Genomic DNA, 12419 nt, shown 5'->3' with positions numbered 1-12419 from the left:
TCCTTTCGAGTTCTTCATCTACTACCCTTTATTTCTTGAGGACCCATTCTCCTCTTTTTTTTAAAAAGAAATCTGTCTTAGGCTTGAGAGCCTCCTGAAGATGAGGAGGGGGACCTATTAAAACCAAATCCAAGGCCTTGAAACAATCGCTCCTAGAAGGCAGCTCTAGACGAGAGAGAGCTGAAGAAACCCAAGATGGCAGTCCAACTTCCCAATCTACCAAGAAGAGATGAGTTAATGGATGCACCCACATACGCTTTAAATACTAAAAACTCCCTCACACCCAATAAGCCAAAATCTACAACTGTCCGGTATCCAAAGATACATAACTAGATACAGGTGGGAACCACCCTACCAGATTTGCAGAAGAATTTTAGGAACCTCAAGAGTCTGCAGTTTACCTTCCTTGATCCTGATTTTGAATCCAAGATATTCTCTAAAATATTCATAAAGAAGTTTTCCTGTGGTCTTCGCCCCCTGGCCAGGGGGTTTGAAGCATCATTAAAAGCGCCAGGGGCTCGACAGCCAAGGCTATGCCTGGCTCTAGGATGTAGCCCCACTGTCTTGGTATTCGGGATAGGTACATTCAACGAAACAATTTTCCGCCTAGGGGCGGGGTGTTTAGGCTTAGGTATCTCGGAATTTACCAACTGTAGACTTGAGTGACTTGGATTCCTCTCTTTAGGTCCCACCTCACCAATTTCGAGACTAGCCAAAGGGACTTTCTTGGGTGACCCAAACTGAAGGTTTGGCTGGGCAAATTTGCAATTTGAATTCCATACGTGGCCCAACGGCTCCCCAGGCAAACACCCCACTCTATTCGGCGATGGGTCCTCCGGCAAGAAAAAATTTGATCCTAGATTATCAGGGTTTTCCTTCTCAAGGCCAACTCCAATGGTAAATGTCTGGTCTAAAACTTTGAGCTTAACGCAGGGACTAAAGAAGTGCCAGCGGGGAGCTAGAATTTTAGCCGAGGCATACCTCATACAGTTCTGGTGGGTGCCTTCCATCTTGGTTTCTGGAACCTGACCAAAAACCCCCCTAACGCCTCCACCGTTGAAACAGCCCAAACATGCAGAGGAATGCCATAAAAATGAACCCAATGGGCAGCCTCACCTTGAATAAATTCCTTTTTCCATGGTGAGAGGGAAAGCAAATGATTATCCAAGGCTTCCTGTCCCTTACCAAGGATCTGAAGTGCTTGTGACTTTGATTCAAATATAAAAAGAACTTCATCTTTCGCCAACATAGAAGGACAATCTAAAGATGGGATTTCCCATGACACTTGTGCCCATTTCCAAAGATCTTGCAGGGTCTCGATATGATTCTTCTTTTTCCCTATCAGGCAAGCTCTTAGGGAACCCATTCGCATATCCACTGCCCTACCCGAGATAGATAAAGATGGGATCCCTGCACCTTCATGACGGTAAATTTTGCCCGAATCTGGCCAAGGATCACCATCATCATTACATTCTACCCTGGGGGTGATCTAGCACGAGGAACCCATTTTGAGGGAATTTTGGCCCGATGACACCACTGACATTCACCACGCCATTTGAAGTTGAGGGATTGACAGGGAACGCAGAACCATACTCCTTGATCATGCTTGAATCCCCCAAAGGGTTTCGCCTCCCTTCCCCGAGATGTATTAGGGGAGAGGGTCAGATTCGGTTTAGCTTGTGAACACCTTCTGCATTCAATCCGCCAACCAAAATTTTAGTAGCGACAGTGTGGGCATTGCCAATTCCCCATTTTTCCGTATGGCAATGTTTTTAAGAGCGGATTGTATGTGATGACTAATGAAGCACTACATCCCCTTCACCCCAGCAACCACCACCACCACCACCAAATGCAATTGATATTGTGGCTGCAATCTGAAATTCTAAGCCAAAGAACCCTAGAAAGCACCCCGATCTTCTTCCAGAGAGAGAGAGATTCATTTTTGTTTCCTTAAAAATTTGGACCATTTCTCAACCTTTCTTGATTTATAAGTACCAATAATCATCATCTTTTTTGTTTCTTAACCAACCTCCATAACTACCCAAACTCAAAGAAACCCTTTTATTCTTTTTCCTTAACAACCACCCAAACAACTCCTTCTTCCTACCCGTAATAACAAACTTGCAAAATGATCTTTCTTTAACTCCAAAACCTTAACCAATTACCACATTAGATTCCCAACATAACCAGCCTCCCTTCAACAAAGATTTAAGATTTCCATAAGGGCCCGTTTGGATACCTCCCATTTGGTATTTGGATTTGGAATTGAGTTTTGAATACAAAATGATTAGATCCAGCAGCTCATGTAGAGGGAGACATAGAGGGAAGGGGGTACCTCCTAGTGGAGGGGAGAGGTTGAGGAGCAAAGCGGGTGAAGGAAACTGCCAGATCTGTGGATTTCCAATTTCTTATTTCCACAGCATATTTAGAAATCTGATTTTTTTCACTGTCAGCTGCTGAATTAGAAATCCAAGAATTTGATCCGATCCAAATTACAATGCAAAAAGGGCTACAAATGTGAGAAATCCAAATCAAAATCTTCTCGGCATCCAAACGGGCACTAAGGGTATGTTTGGATGCCACAATCCTGGAAACGTTAGGTAATGTTTATGGGAGATTGGGTGCCATGTAAGCCAAATCCTTCGCTTGGTTGCCATTTTAATTGGGGAAAAACCAAGTTAAAAAGAGTTGGTCGGGTGCTTGTAAGGTTACATGGCACCCCTAGTGCTTAAAGCTTAATATCCCAAATCTCAAAAAAACTGTAGGTAATCGTCGGGTTAACGTCTCTCTCTCTCTCTCTCTCTCTCTCTCTCTCTCTCTCTCTCCGGCCACTTCGACTGCCCACTCCAGCCCCCATCCCGCCCCGTCTCACCTATTCCAATCGCCCCTTTTGTTGTCGTCCACGCCCCTACCCCGAGCCTCTCAGCCCATCGCCCCTTTTGCTGTCTTCCCCGCCCGCTCCTCCAAGCCTCTCCGAGAAGAAGACGAAGATGAAGGAGGTACCTGCTGTAGCAAATCGTTAAAGTGGGGGGAGACATACGAAACGTCATTTACAAATTTAACTTATCCTTTTTGGTCTTTCTTTATTTTGTATTCCCCACATGCCCCATCTACACCTAACCAAATAATGCAAACCTCCAAGCCTCTCCTTGAATATTGCTTATCCTTGGATTAAACTACATCCAAATAGACCCATAGTTTCATGCCCTTTTCGTCCCTTTCAACTGCCCTTTCAATAATTTCGCTTGCCCTTTTCAACCTTTTCACATCCCTTTTCCTCCCCTTCTTAGTTTTACTTTACCCTTAATCTTCCTTTATACCTAAGCTTCTGCATCGCGACACAACTCTACGTAATTTGGTATTAGAGCTTCCGATGTCGCTGTCAGACTGCATTACCCTCGCATCTTCTGCCTTCTCTCATCTCTCCTCTCACCTCGAACCAGTGGGAACCATTATTGTCTATCCACTGGTCCAAACCTAGAGTTCCCAGATTACATTATATGGATTTTAGAGCATAATATAGATTCTAATTCAATGAAACGACACACGTTTCAAAATCACATTAAACAAGTTAGAATGATCAAATCAGCCAAGGTTCTTATAGAAATTCTAAGCTTTTGATTTCATTTATCAAAAAGAAATTAATCAACTCAGGCAAATTTCATACAATAAGTCCAAGGGAAACAACAGCTAATGTAATAAAATCAAATCTCAACTAAAAATCTGTCATAACAATCATATCGATAAAAGTCCCCTAATTATTGCCCAAATGATATCCAATGGAGGTAAGAAAATAATTGGTGATAATATGATCTGGGCAGGGCCGATCAAGAAAAATAAAGTTTAAATTTGATAACAAAGGTTTAGGAGGGTAAAGAATATGGGGGTACGATGTTAAAATGAATAAAAAATTATCCATACTTATGAATGATGTTTCAGGCTTTGTGCCTTGATCATCCATTGCAGGTAATAGCCAAGAGGTGAAAGAGAGAAAGTTATAGTGAGGAAAAGAACGGTTGATCTCCACCAAGACAAGGAGAGATGTAGGGAAGAAAGATCAAGATCATGGAGATCGGGAGAAGAAATGAAGATCAAGATCCAGAAAGGCAAGATCAACAAAATATCAAGATCAAGAAAAGAAAACGAGGTCAAGATCTAAAAAAGATCAAGGTTAAGAAAAGGGAAGATGAAGATTAAGGGGGAGAAAAGATAAAGGGGAAAGAGGGACTTAGTTTATAAACGCATTGGGAAGGGTGAAGGGGGAAAGGGGAGGGAATGGTTTATGAACCCAAGGAGTGAGAGGAAGGAGGAAAATGAATGTAAAAAGTTCGAAAGAAAAAAGGGAATTGATGTAGGATGTAAGGAGAAAATGGAATGAATATAGGATGTAAGAAGGGAGAAAGTGAGATAAAATACTAGAGGAGGGTAGGGGAGAAGGGAAAAAAAGGAAACGGTGGTGTTTGCCGAGAGAGAGGGGGGTGGGTTAGAGAAGCCGAGAGGGGAAAGGGGAAGAAAGAAAGTTGAGAATAATGGGTGATAACATGATCTGGGCAGGGCTGATCAAGGAAAATAAAGTTTAAATTTGATGACAAAGGTTTAGGAGGGTAAATAATATGGAGGTACGATGTTAAAATGAATAAAAAATGATCCATACCCTTGAATGGCGTTTCAGGCTTTGTGCCTTGATCATCCATTGCAGGTAATAACCAAAGAGGTGAAAGAGAGAAAGCTAGAGTGAGGGAAAGAACGGTTGATCTCCACCAAGACAAGGAGAGATGTAGGGAAGAAAGATCAAGATCATGGAGATCGGGAGAAGAAATGAAGATCAAGATCCATAAAGGATCAATGTAATACCCGGTAAAAATAACAATTATTATGCATAAAAACTATTCACATGTTACTATTTCCCTCATTTTTTTTCCCTGATCATTTTTATCTTCAAGGTCAAGCATCTTCAAATTCCCACTTCTCCTTGATTGTTGTCACCTTTAAGGTCAAGCATCTTCAATTTCCTACTTCTCAGGTTTGATAAGACAGGTGATAGCTAGACTTGACTTGTATCTTTTTCAATGAAAGTGATGGGGATACGATTATATGTTGTTTTGATAAGAAGCAAAAGATGAAATGTTCTTGAAAATGAAACGAAATATTGGATTTCATATGCACGAAAAGTTTGAACGAAAATGAGAAAAGAAAGAAATGGAAGAAGTAATGTGCGACAGTATATCCCTCGTGTGACGTGTTTGTGTCTCTGAGTCGTTGACTTACCCAAAAGCGGAAGCGGGCTAAGGCCAAAGCGGACAATACGTGGATGAGGCTGATCGTTACAGGAAACTTCGGAAATGGAAACTGTTGGAAACTATTGGCTTTAATTGGTTTGTTTTTCCACTATCTGGTTTGATTGTTTCTACCAAAAATACTGTTAGTATTACTTTTGACTCATTATGTTCTAGACAAAATACTGCATATTTTTATAGAACTGTCTCTTATTATTGATTTCAGCCACTTGTCGAAGCTTCTATATACCTGCTCTCCTAACCCACTTTTTCCTACCAGGATTTGAAAATTTGGATGCGGGAGTATTTGTCAATGAGGAACCTTAGTTATGAGAAGTGTGAAAGCCACTTGAGGAAATACGGAAATGATGAACCTAGTCAATCTCCTCAGATGTAAAAAGGTTTTAAATATGTCATACTTGGGATTTTTGTAAATTCAGGATGTACTTTAACCTTCCGCTGTGTAATTACAGGAATAAATATGTTTTGTTGCCCGTAGCGATCCATGCTAAAAATTCGGGTCGTTACAATCAAGATCAACAAAATATCAAGATCAAGAAAAGAAAACGAGGTCAAGATCTAAAAAAGATCAAGGTTAAGAAAAGGGAAGATGAAGATCAAGGGGGGAGAAAAGATAAGGAGGGAAGGGGGACTTAGTTTATAAACCCATTGAGAAGGGTGAAGGGGGAAAGGGGAGGGAATGGTTTATGAACCCAACTGGAAAGGAGTGAGAGGAAGGAGGAAAATGAATGTAAAAAGTTCGAAAGAAGAAAGGGAATTGATGTAGGATGTAAGGAGAAAATGGAATGAATATAGGATGTAAGAAGGGAGAAAGTGAGATAAAATACTACAAGAGGGTAGGGGAGAAGGGAAAAAAGGAAACGGTGGTGTTCACCGGGGTGGGGTAGAGAAGCCGAGAGGGGAAAGGGGAAGAAAGAAAGTTGAGAAAAGAGGATTGACACAAGGGCGGTTCAATGGAGAGGTTACTTTGAGCACAATGGGGTTTCCATGATTTCCAAAAGATCTTTTGGGTTTAGTTGATTTTGGGTTTTACATAATAAGGGAAAATGGGATAAGTGGTGGGCCTCTAAATGTCCAATGGGATAAAAGAGTCTTTTTAAGTGAATAAGTGGTGGAACCTCTAAGGCAGCTAATGGGACATAAAAGTGTTTAATTGGTGTTGAACCATGGTGTGGGCTGGGTATTAAAGGGAAATAAAAGGGAGAATAAGTAGGCCATATGTGACGTTGATAAGATCTTTTGGGTTTAGTTGATATTGGGTTTTACATAATAAGGGAAAATGGGATAAGTGGTGGGCCTCTAAATGTCCAATGGGATAAAAGAGTCTTTTTAAGTGAATAAGTGGTGGAACCTCTAAGGCAGCCAATGGGATATAAAAGTGTTTAATTGGTGTTGAACCATGGTGTGGGCTGGGTATTAAAGGGAAATAAAAGGGTGAATAAGTAGGCCATATGTGACGTCGAAAACTCCCACATCTAGGATAAAAATTCAACTACATAGAAATACATCCTAAAGCTAAGTCTCCATAAAAAACTAATGAGTACAATGGTGGCTTACGAAGCACATAACACTTTCTCTGGTCATGAACTGTGCGGTTACTTTATCACCTTTCTCTCTATACTTGACACCATCACCTGGACATGCCAACTACCAAACTGTTCAGTGCCTTTATTCTAATAATTATACGAGTGTCGTGTTAAGAGAAAACTTGATTAGATTTTAAATCAAAGGCCTCGCAAGGGAGATTAAATCTATAAAACCGCAGGGTTAAAACTGTGAGGAACAGAGGAAGTAGCACTAATAATGGGATCCAAACTTAGTGGTTCAGAGAAATCAAAACCTAAGTTCCACCGGAAGAACAAGTCATTTGAGCGATTTTCATAGGAGATATAAAATACCAAAGGTATAATAGAGTTTTGCAAAATGAAATTTACTAAATAGTCGACAAACAGTTCAGCAAATGAGATAGTTTTACATAAAAGCTATTGTTCTCTCTGTTATGGAAGAGGCAGTTGTCTTACAGTGATTTGTTTTCAACAGTGAAGCTGGCGATCTTTATGCAAAGAAACTTGCTAACTTTGTGGAGAAGAGACTGAAAACTGAGCGGACGGCTTCCGTAAGCTTCCAGTTATAATTTTAATTATTTTGTGATTAGTAGATTATGTATGCAATTTTTTAAATCATAACTTGATATCCTTGCCGTTTCTTGATGAACTAAGCTCCCTCTATTTTCCATGGTATTTTAAAATTTCCAAACTTGACCTTTTCTCTTGCGCTGTTATTTTATATGGGTAATTAATTTTCCTTTAATGTGTGAAGAGTCTGCTACAAAATTTCATTATTTGTGCTACTAATCTTTGTTCCTTCATCTCTTAAAACATATGTTACTTGGGCTTGGAAAGTCGTCAATGTTACGTAGTCTTCAGGTTTTTGCTGCTACAACCATAAACTAGTGTCCCAGCATTCTTATGGGAAATAGTGTACTGACTTGTCTTGCAACTATACTATCATCTTAAATTTCTTTTAAGATATAAATGTGAAAAATGTGAGTATACTTTTAAACACAATAATAGAATGCACATAAATCTCTCTCTCTCTCTCTCTCTCTCCCATTTTTTTAAAATAGTGACACTCATCATTTTACACTTATAAGTAGTTAAAATCTGTTACAATTCCCAGAAATATTTCAACAGCCAATAAAAATGTTTGGATCTTTTTTCGAATTTGTCCTAGAGCTGATGGAGTGGTTTGAGATGGATGGCCCTTTTACCAATTTGTTAAAGGTAAATTTTAAATGTTACTTCAGTTGGTAATCTAGGTCCTTATGGCATACATAGTTTGAAATTTCGGTTTTGGTTTCGTTTTTTTGAAATTTTGGTTTTGGTTTCGTTTTTTATTGGCATGGAAACGGAAACATTTTGGGTTCAGCTGGAAATTTCAGTGGAAATCTTGTAAAATCATGGAAATGATGGAATTTTAAGATGTAACTTCAGGAAATCCTAAAATAAGCACAAATACACATTTATAAACCATCACATAAGCAAGAAAGCCATCCGTAATAGTTTAACAACGTCAACACCTAGTGAGCTGTCGTACATGTATGGAACAGTAAAGTAAATTCCACAATTTTTTTCTGTCCTCAATTTTAGAGGAAATTAATACAATTATGATTAATTTATAGGGAAGTCATCATAAATTGAATATCCCTCTAAATGAAAATTGAATGGGGTTGGTTCAAGTTATGTTTTTTGGTGTGTAAAGATAGTAGGAAATTTGGCCCTGTTTGGGTTTTAAGAAAAAACTTTACCCAAAAATTATGAACTTTTACAAATATTTTTCTGGTAAAACTTTTAGAAATGTTTGGATTGCTAGAAAAACATTTCAGGTGAAAAAAATAGGAACTTTTAGAAATATTTTTCCTTTCCAAACTTTTCCAAAAAATTCCTGCAACTCAAGTAGGCGGTAAGCAAGGTTTTAAAACCATGGCCTTAAGGAAGTATATTTCCTTTCCAAACATTTTCAAGAAAATTCCTGCAACCCTTTATATGCATTGATTGATATTAAGTGTCTTGATGCAAATGAGGAAGAATATATGTTTCACACGCAAACACCACCCTCTTATTTCATTCCCAAAGTTATGAAAAAACACTCGTATTTTATGCATGTGTATAGCCTACCAAATTTTGACGATAAATGAAGTAGTTTGTCCTTTCCAAACTTTTTCTCGAAAATTCCTGCAATCAAAACATAGCCTTATCCAAGGCCTTAAGGAGGTATTTTTCCTTAACAAACTTTTCCAGAAAATTCTTGTGATGTTCCCTAAATCTCTCCCTTTTCTACTTTTTTGGTGTGTATTCTTGCAATGTTCCCTAAATCTCTCCCTTTTCCACTTTTTTGGTGTGTATCCATTCTATCATTTCGACCAAAATTTTCCTCGAAATTGTCGACACAATGCAAAATTTCGTCTACTTTGTCGACAATTTTGGTTGAAATGAAACAAGTGCAAAAATTTGTCAAAATTTTGTACTTGGTCGAATCCCTGTTGATTTTGTTAAAATGGTGAAAGCCATGTTACTTCAGTAAGTCTACGGGTGTTAGAATAATGGGTATCTAGTATAGGATTTTGCAAACCTCAAAAAAGAAAGATTCGTGGGTTCACCAAAAATATTTTAATCAATTCTCAAATTTTAATTTTTTACATAACAATATGATTATAACAAGTAATGCATTAAAATTTTTAATAAGTAAATACAATGTTTTAATTTTCAGATAAAAATTTTATTATTAGGATGGATAAAACTCAAAACATGCGGTAATTGTGAGGTCTTAGGCAGATCGGGGTTTCTTCACGGTCCTAGAAAGACAATGAATTAATCAATAGTTTTCGAAGTTTGCAGATTGGAGTTCAGCATCTAGTTGTATTACATGAACCTCATGCCTACACAATTTTCGTATTCAAGTAATCTGCTAGCCAACATCTTAAGAGTTACAAATATTTTAGCTTTCAAAATTGATCATACCTTATAATTTGTTGTATGTTCTTGATGTCCCCTCGTTCTACTTGAGTTAATTCATTTATAGAACTTCCAATGGCATAAGAAAATAGAGAAATCTGGTATTAACTCATTATTGTTATATTTCCCAACATGATGGATATGTACAAACTTTATTAGTTCTTTTTCACGTAAACTGCTCATAGACATCTCTTATGTCAAGCTATGGTTTAGATATGGACTAGCACATTGCAGAGAACAATTTTAACTGCGACTCCAATTCTTGGATTTCCTAAGGTTAGTCTTTCCCTTGCATTTTTCAGAACTGTTTTTGGACATTTATTCTTCATGCATATCTTTATTGATAGTGTTAATGTTGTTAATTTATTATCTTTTATTATTTTAATGCCATTTTAGTAGATGTGACTCCTGACACTGTATGCATCATCTTATATGGATGAATGTTTGGTAGTTATATCAATTTTACACGCTACACAACTATTGGAAATTTGGAATATCCCTGTTTCTTCTAGTTATGATTCCTCCTAGCATGATTTTGGCATATTCAAGTCCAAGTAATCTATTGTCTCTATTAAACCACTCAAAAATATAGATACAAGGCAATTCCCTTAACACAACCAGATGGATGAAGGAGGAATCTATCCCTCCTTGGAGATTTAGACACTTATTTACATAGATGAAGTACATTATTGCGGGCCTTACATGTTCCTTTACTTTTATTTATCGCGAAGGAAACTAGAAAATCGTGAAATACTTTCTCAAATAAGAACCGAACACGATTTGTAGCAATCAACATGAAAAAAATGCGAGAAACACAATCACACAAAAGAGAAGACATGATTTACGTGGTTTGGCGGTGTGCCTACGATGTCCACAGGAGAAGATCACTATTTCAGTCTAGGGTTACAAACTCCTCATCCAAAGAAAACACAAAGAAAACCTTGCAAACCGTAGCCCTAATATGTGGCTTATATATCAATTCCACTACATCAACAAAATTACCAAAATACACTTTTGTGGAAATATTTTTTCCTTCAAGGACATTGCCCCAAAACCTTGAAAGGGCCCTGTGTGTGTCACGCACATTAGTCCGTCAAGGTCCTGTATAATGCTAGAATACGAGACATTTGCACAACAAACATTTAGGCCAATATTCTTGCAAGTTATGGAGTATCTTGTATAGGGCTTGTAGTGTGGGATGAGATGCGACGCTTGTAGAGCTAGTGTGGGATGAGACGCGCACTCATAGCTCCTTCCTTTAGAGGGAGATCCATGTATCTGATGGCGAGTGGAGAAACCTTGCAACCGAGAGAACTGCCAAATTAATCTCCATATTTTAGTGTCCTTTCACACAACCTAAATCGGTTGTGCTTAAATTTGTTCTTTGACCACTTGCTTCCATGATGAAAGCAATTAGAAGGATTGAGTTTCTCATTTGATCCTAAGACGCTTGGCTAGGATGAACATATCACCAGCATATTGGAGAAGGGAGATCCTTAGACCCTTTTATTCACTTAGTAGCATAATGAAGAAAATAACCAATTGACTTACCAACCAGAATAAAGAGAAATGGAGCTGTAGGGTCCTCTTGCCCAAGCACAAAATATGTTCAAGTAATTGTCATCTAGTTCAAGAAAAGGTGTTATTTCAGATGATTCAAGCTAAAATATGCTAAAGTGGCTTACATATTTATCGGAGACAATGAATTTGCATGAGATTGTTAGTAGTAAGCTTTTGATACTAGTGTCATATCTTAACATGAGTGGAAAATAATTTATGTTATGCAACTGGGTAATTTAGTTATGGTAGATGATAAATGTGCCCCCTTTGTTTATTAAGAATTCTCCCTTTTAGCAGTTTTATGACTAATGACAGAAAGTTCAATAGCTGTATAACTACTACAACGGGGTGTTCATGGTTAAAAACGGGGCACATTTATCACCATCCTTAGTCATTTATTGTTGTTATTAATCTAAAACAAGCTTAGTCTATGTATTATTTAATGTGTAGTATTTTTCGCTGAATTTTGATAGCCCTCAGTCTCTTTAAATTAACTTAGTTAAGAAATTTACTTTATCATTCGGAAAGAAAAAGAAAAAGAAAAGGTAAGTAAGCAGTAATTAAAGATATTTGCTAATATTATTGTAAATCCAATGGTGTGATCAATTCTATATTTTGCATAGATACAATGGCGAGCACTTGATGAGATAAATGCTGGAGTATGTGATGGTATGACATATGAAGAGATAAAGAAAAACATGCCCGAGGAATATGAGTAAGCATCATCCACTGTACAAAATCATGTTTAAATATTGTATGATGTTCATTTTTATTCACTATTGTGGGTCCATGTTGATATGTGCTTTCCCCTTTGCATGCATCAATTATTACCATTTCTTGAATCAAATGTTTATTATCACTGGGTAGTGTTCGATTGATTGGAGAATGCTGTATTACGCCACCCAAATCCTTATTGAGTTACATTTATCTAATTATTCTTGATATTTGACATTTTTACTTATTGGGATATTGATAAATGCATCCAATATTGGCATATTTTTTCTAATTTTTGGCGATGATATGTTGGGAAAGTCGACTCTTCTCCTCG

The 12419-nt window shown here is 37.7% G+C and overlaps 1 protein-coding gene across 2 annotated transcripts in view; it reads left to right on the top strand.

Annotated features, from left to right (window-relative positions):
• Nucleotides 1-12419, top strand: part of LOC143880325 (6-phosphofructo-2-kinase/fructose-2,6-bisphosphatase-like) — a 55127-nt gene that overhangs the window by 39495 nt on the left and 3213 nt on the right. For both annotated transcript variants that reach the window (XM_077383209.1, XM_077383208.1), the window contains exons 17-19: nucleotides 7338-7413; nucleotides 10025-10087; nucleotides 11995-12086. In XM_077383209.1, coding sequence (XP_077239324.1) covers nucleotides 7338-7413; nucleotides 10025-10087; nucleotides 11995-12086 — 231 coding nt within the window. The remainder of the gene's footprint in view (nucleotides 1-7337; nucleotides 7414-10024; nucleotides 10088-11994; nucleotides 12087-12419) is intronic.

Source organism: Tasmannia lanceolata, unplaced genomic scaffold (assembly GCF_043159265.1).
Source record: "Tasmannia lanceolata isolate RefF3 unplaced genomic scaffold, GAP_Taslan_0.1 ptg000006l, whole genome shotgun sequence".
NCBI classification, from domain to species: domain Eukaryota; kingdom Viridiplantae; phylum Streptophyta; class Magnoliopsida; order Canellales; family Winteraceae; genus Tasmannia; species Tasmannia lanceolata.
The sequence above is the reverse complement of the archived record's forward strand: the minus strand, read 5'-3'. Positions and strand labels throughout refer to the sequence as shown.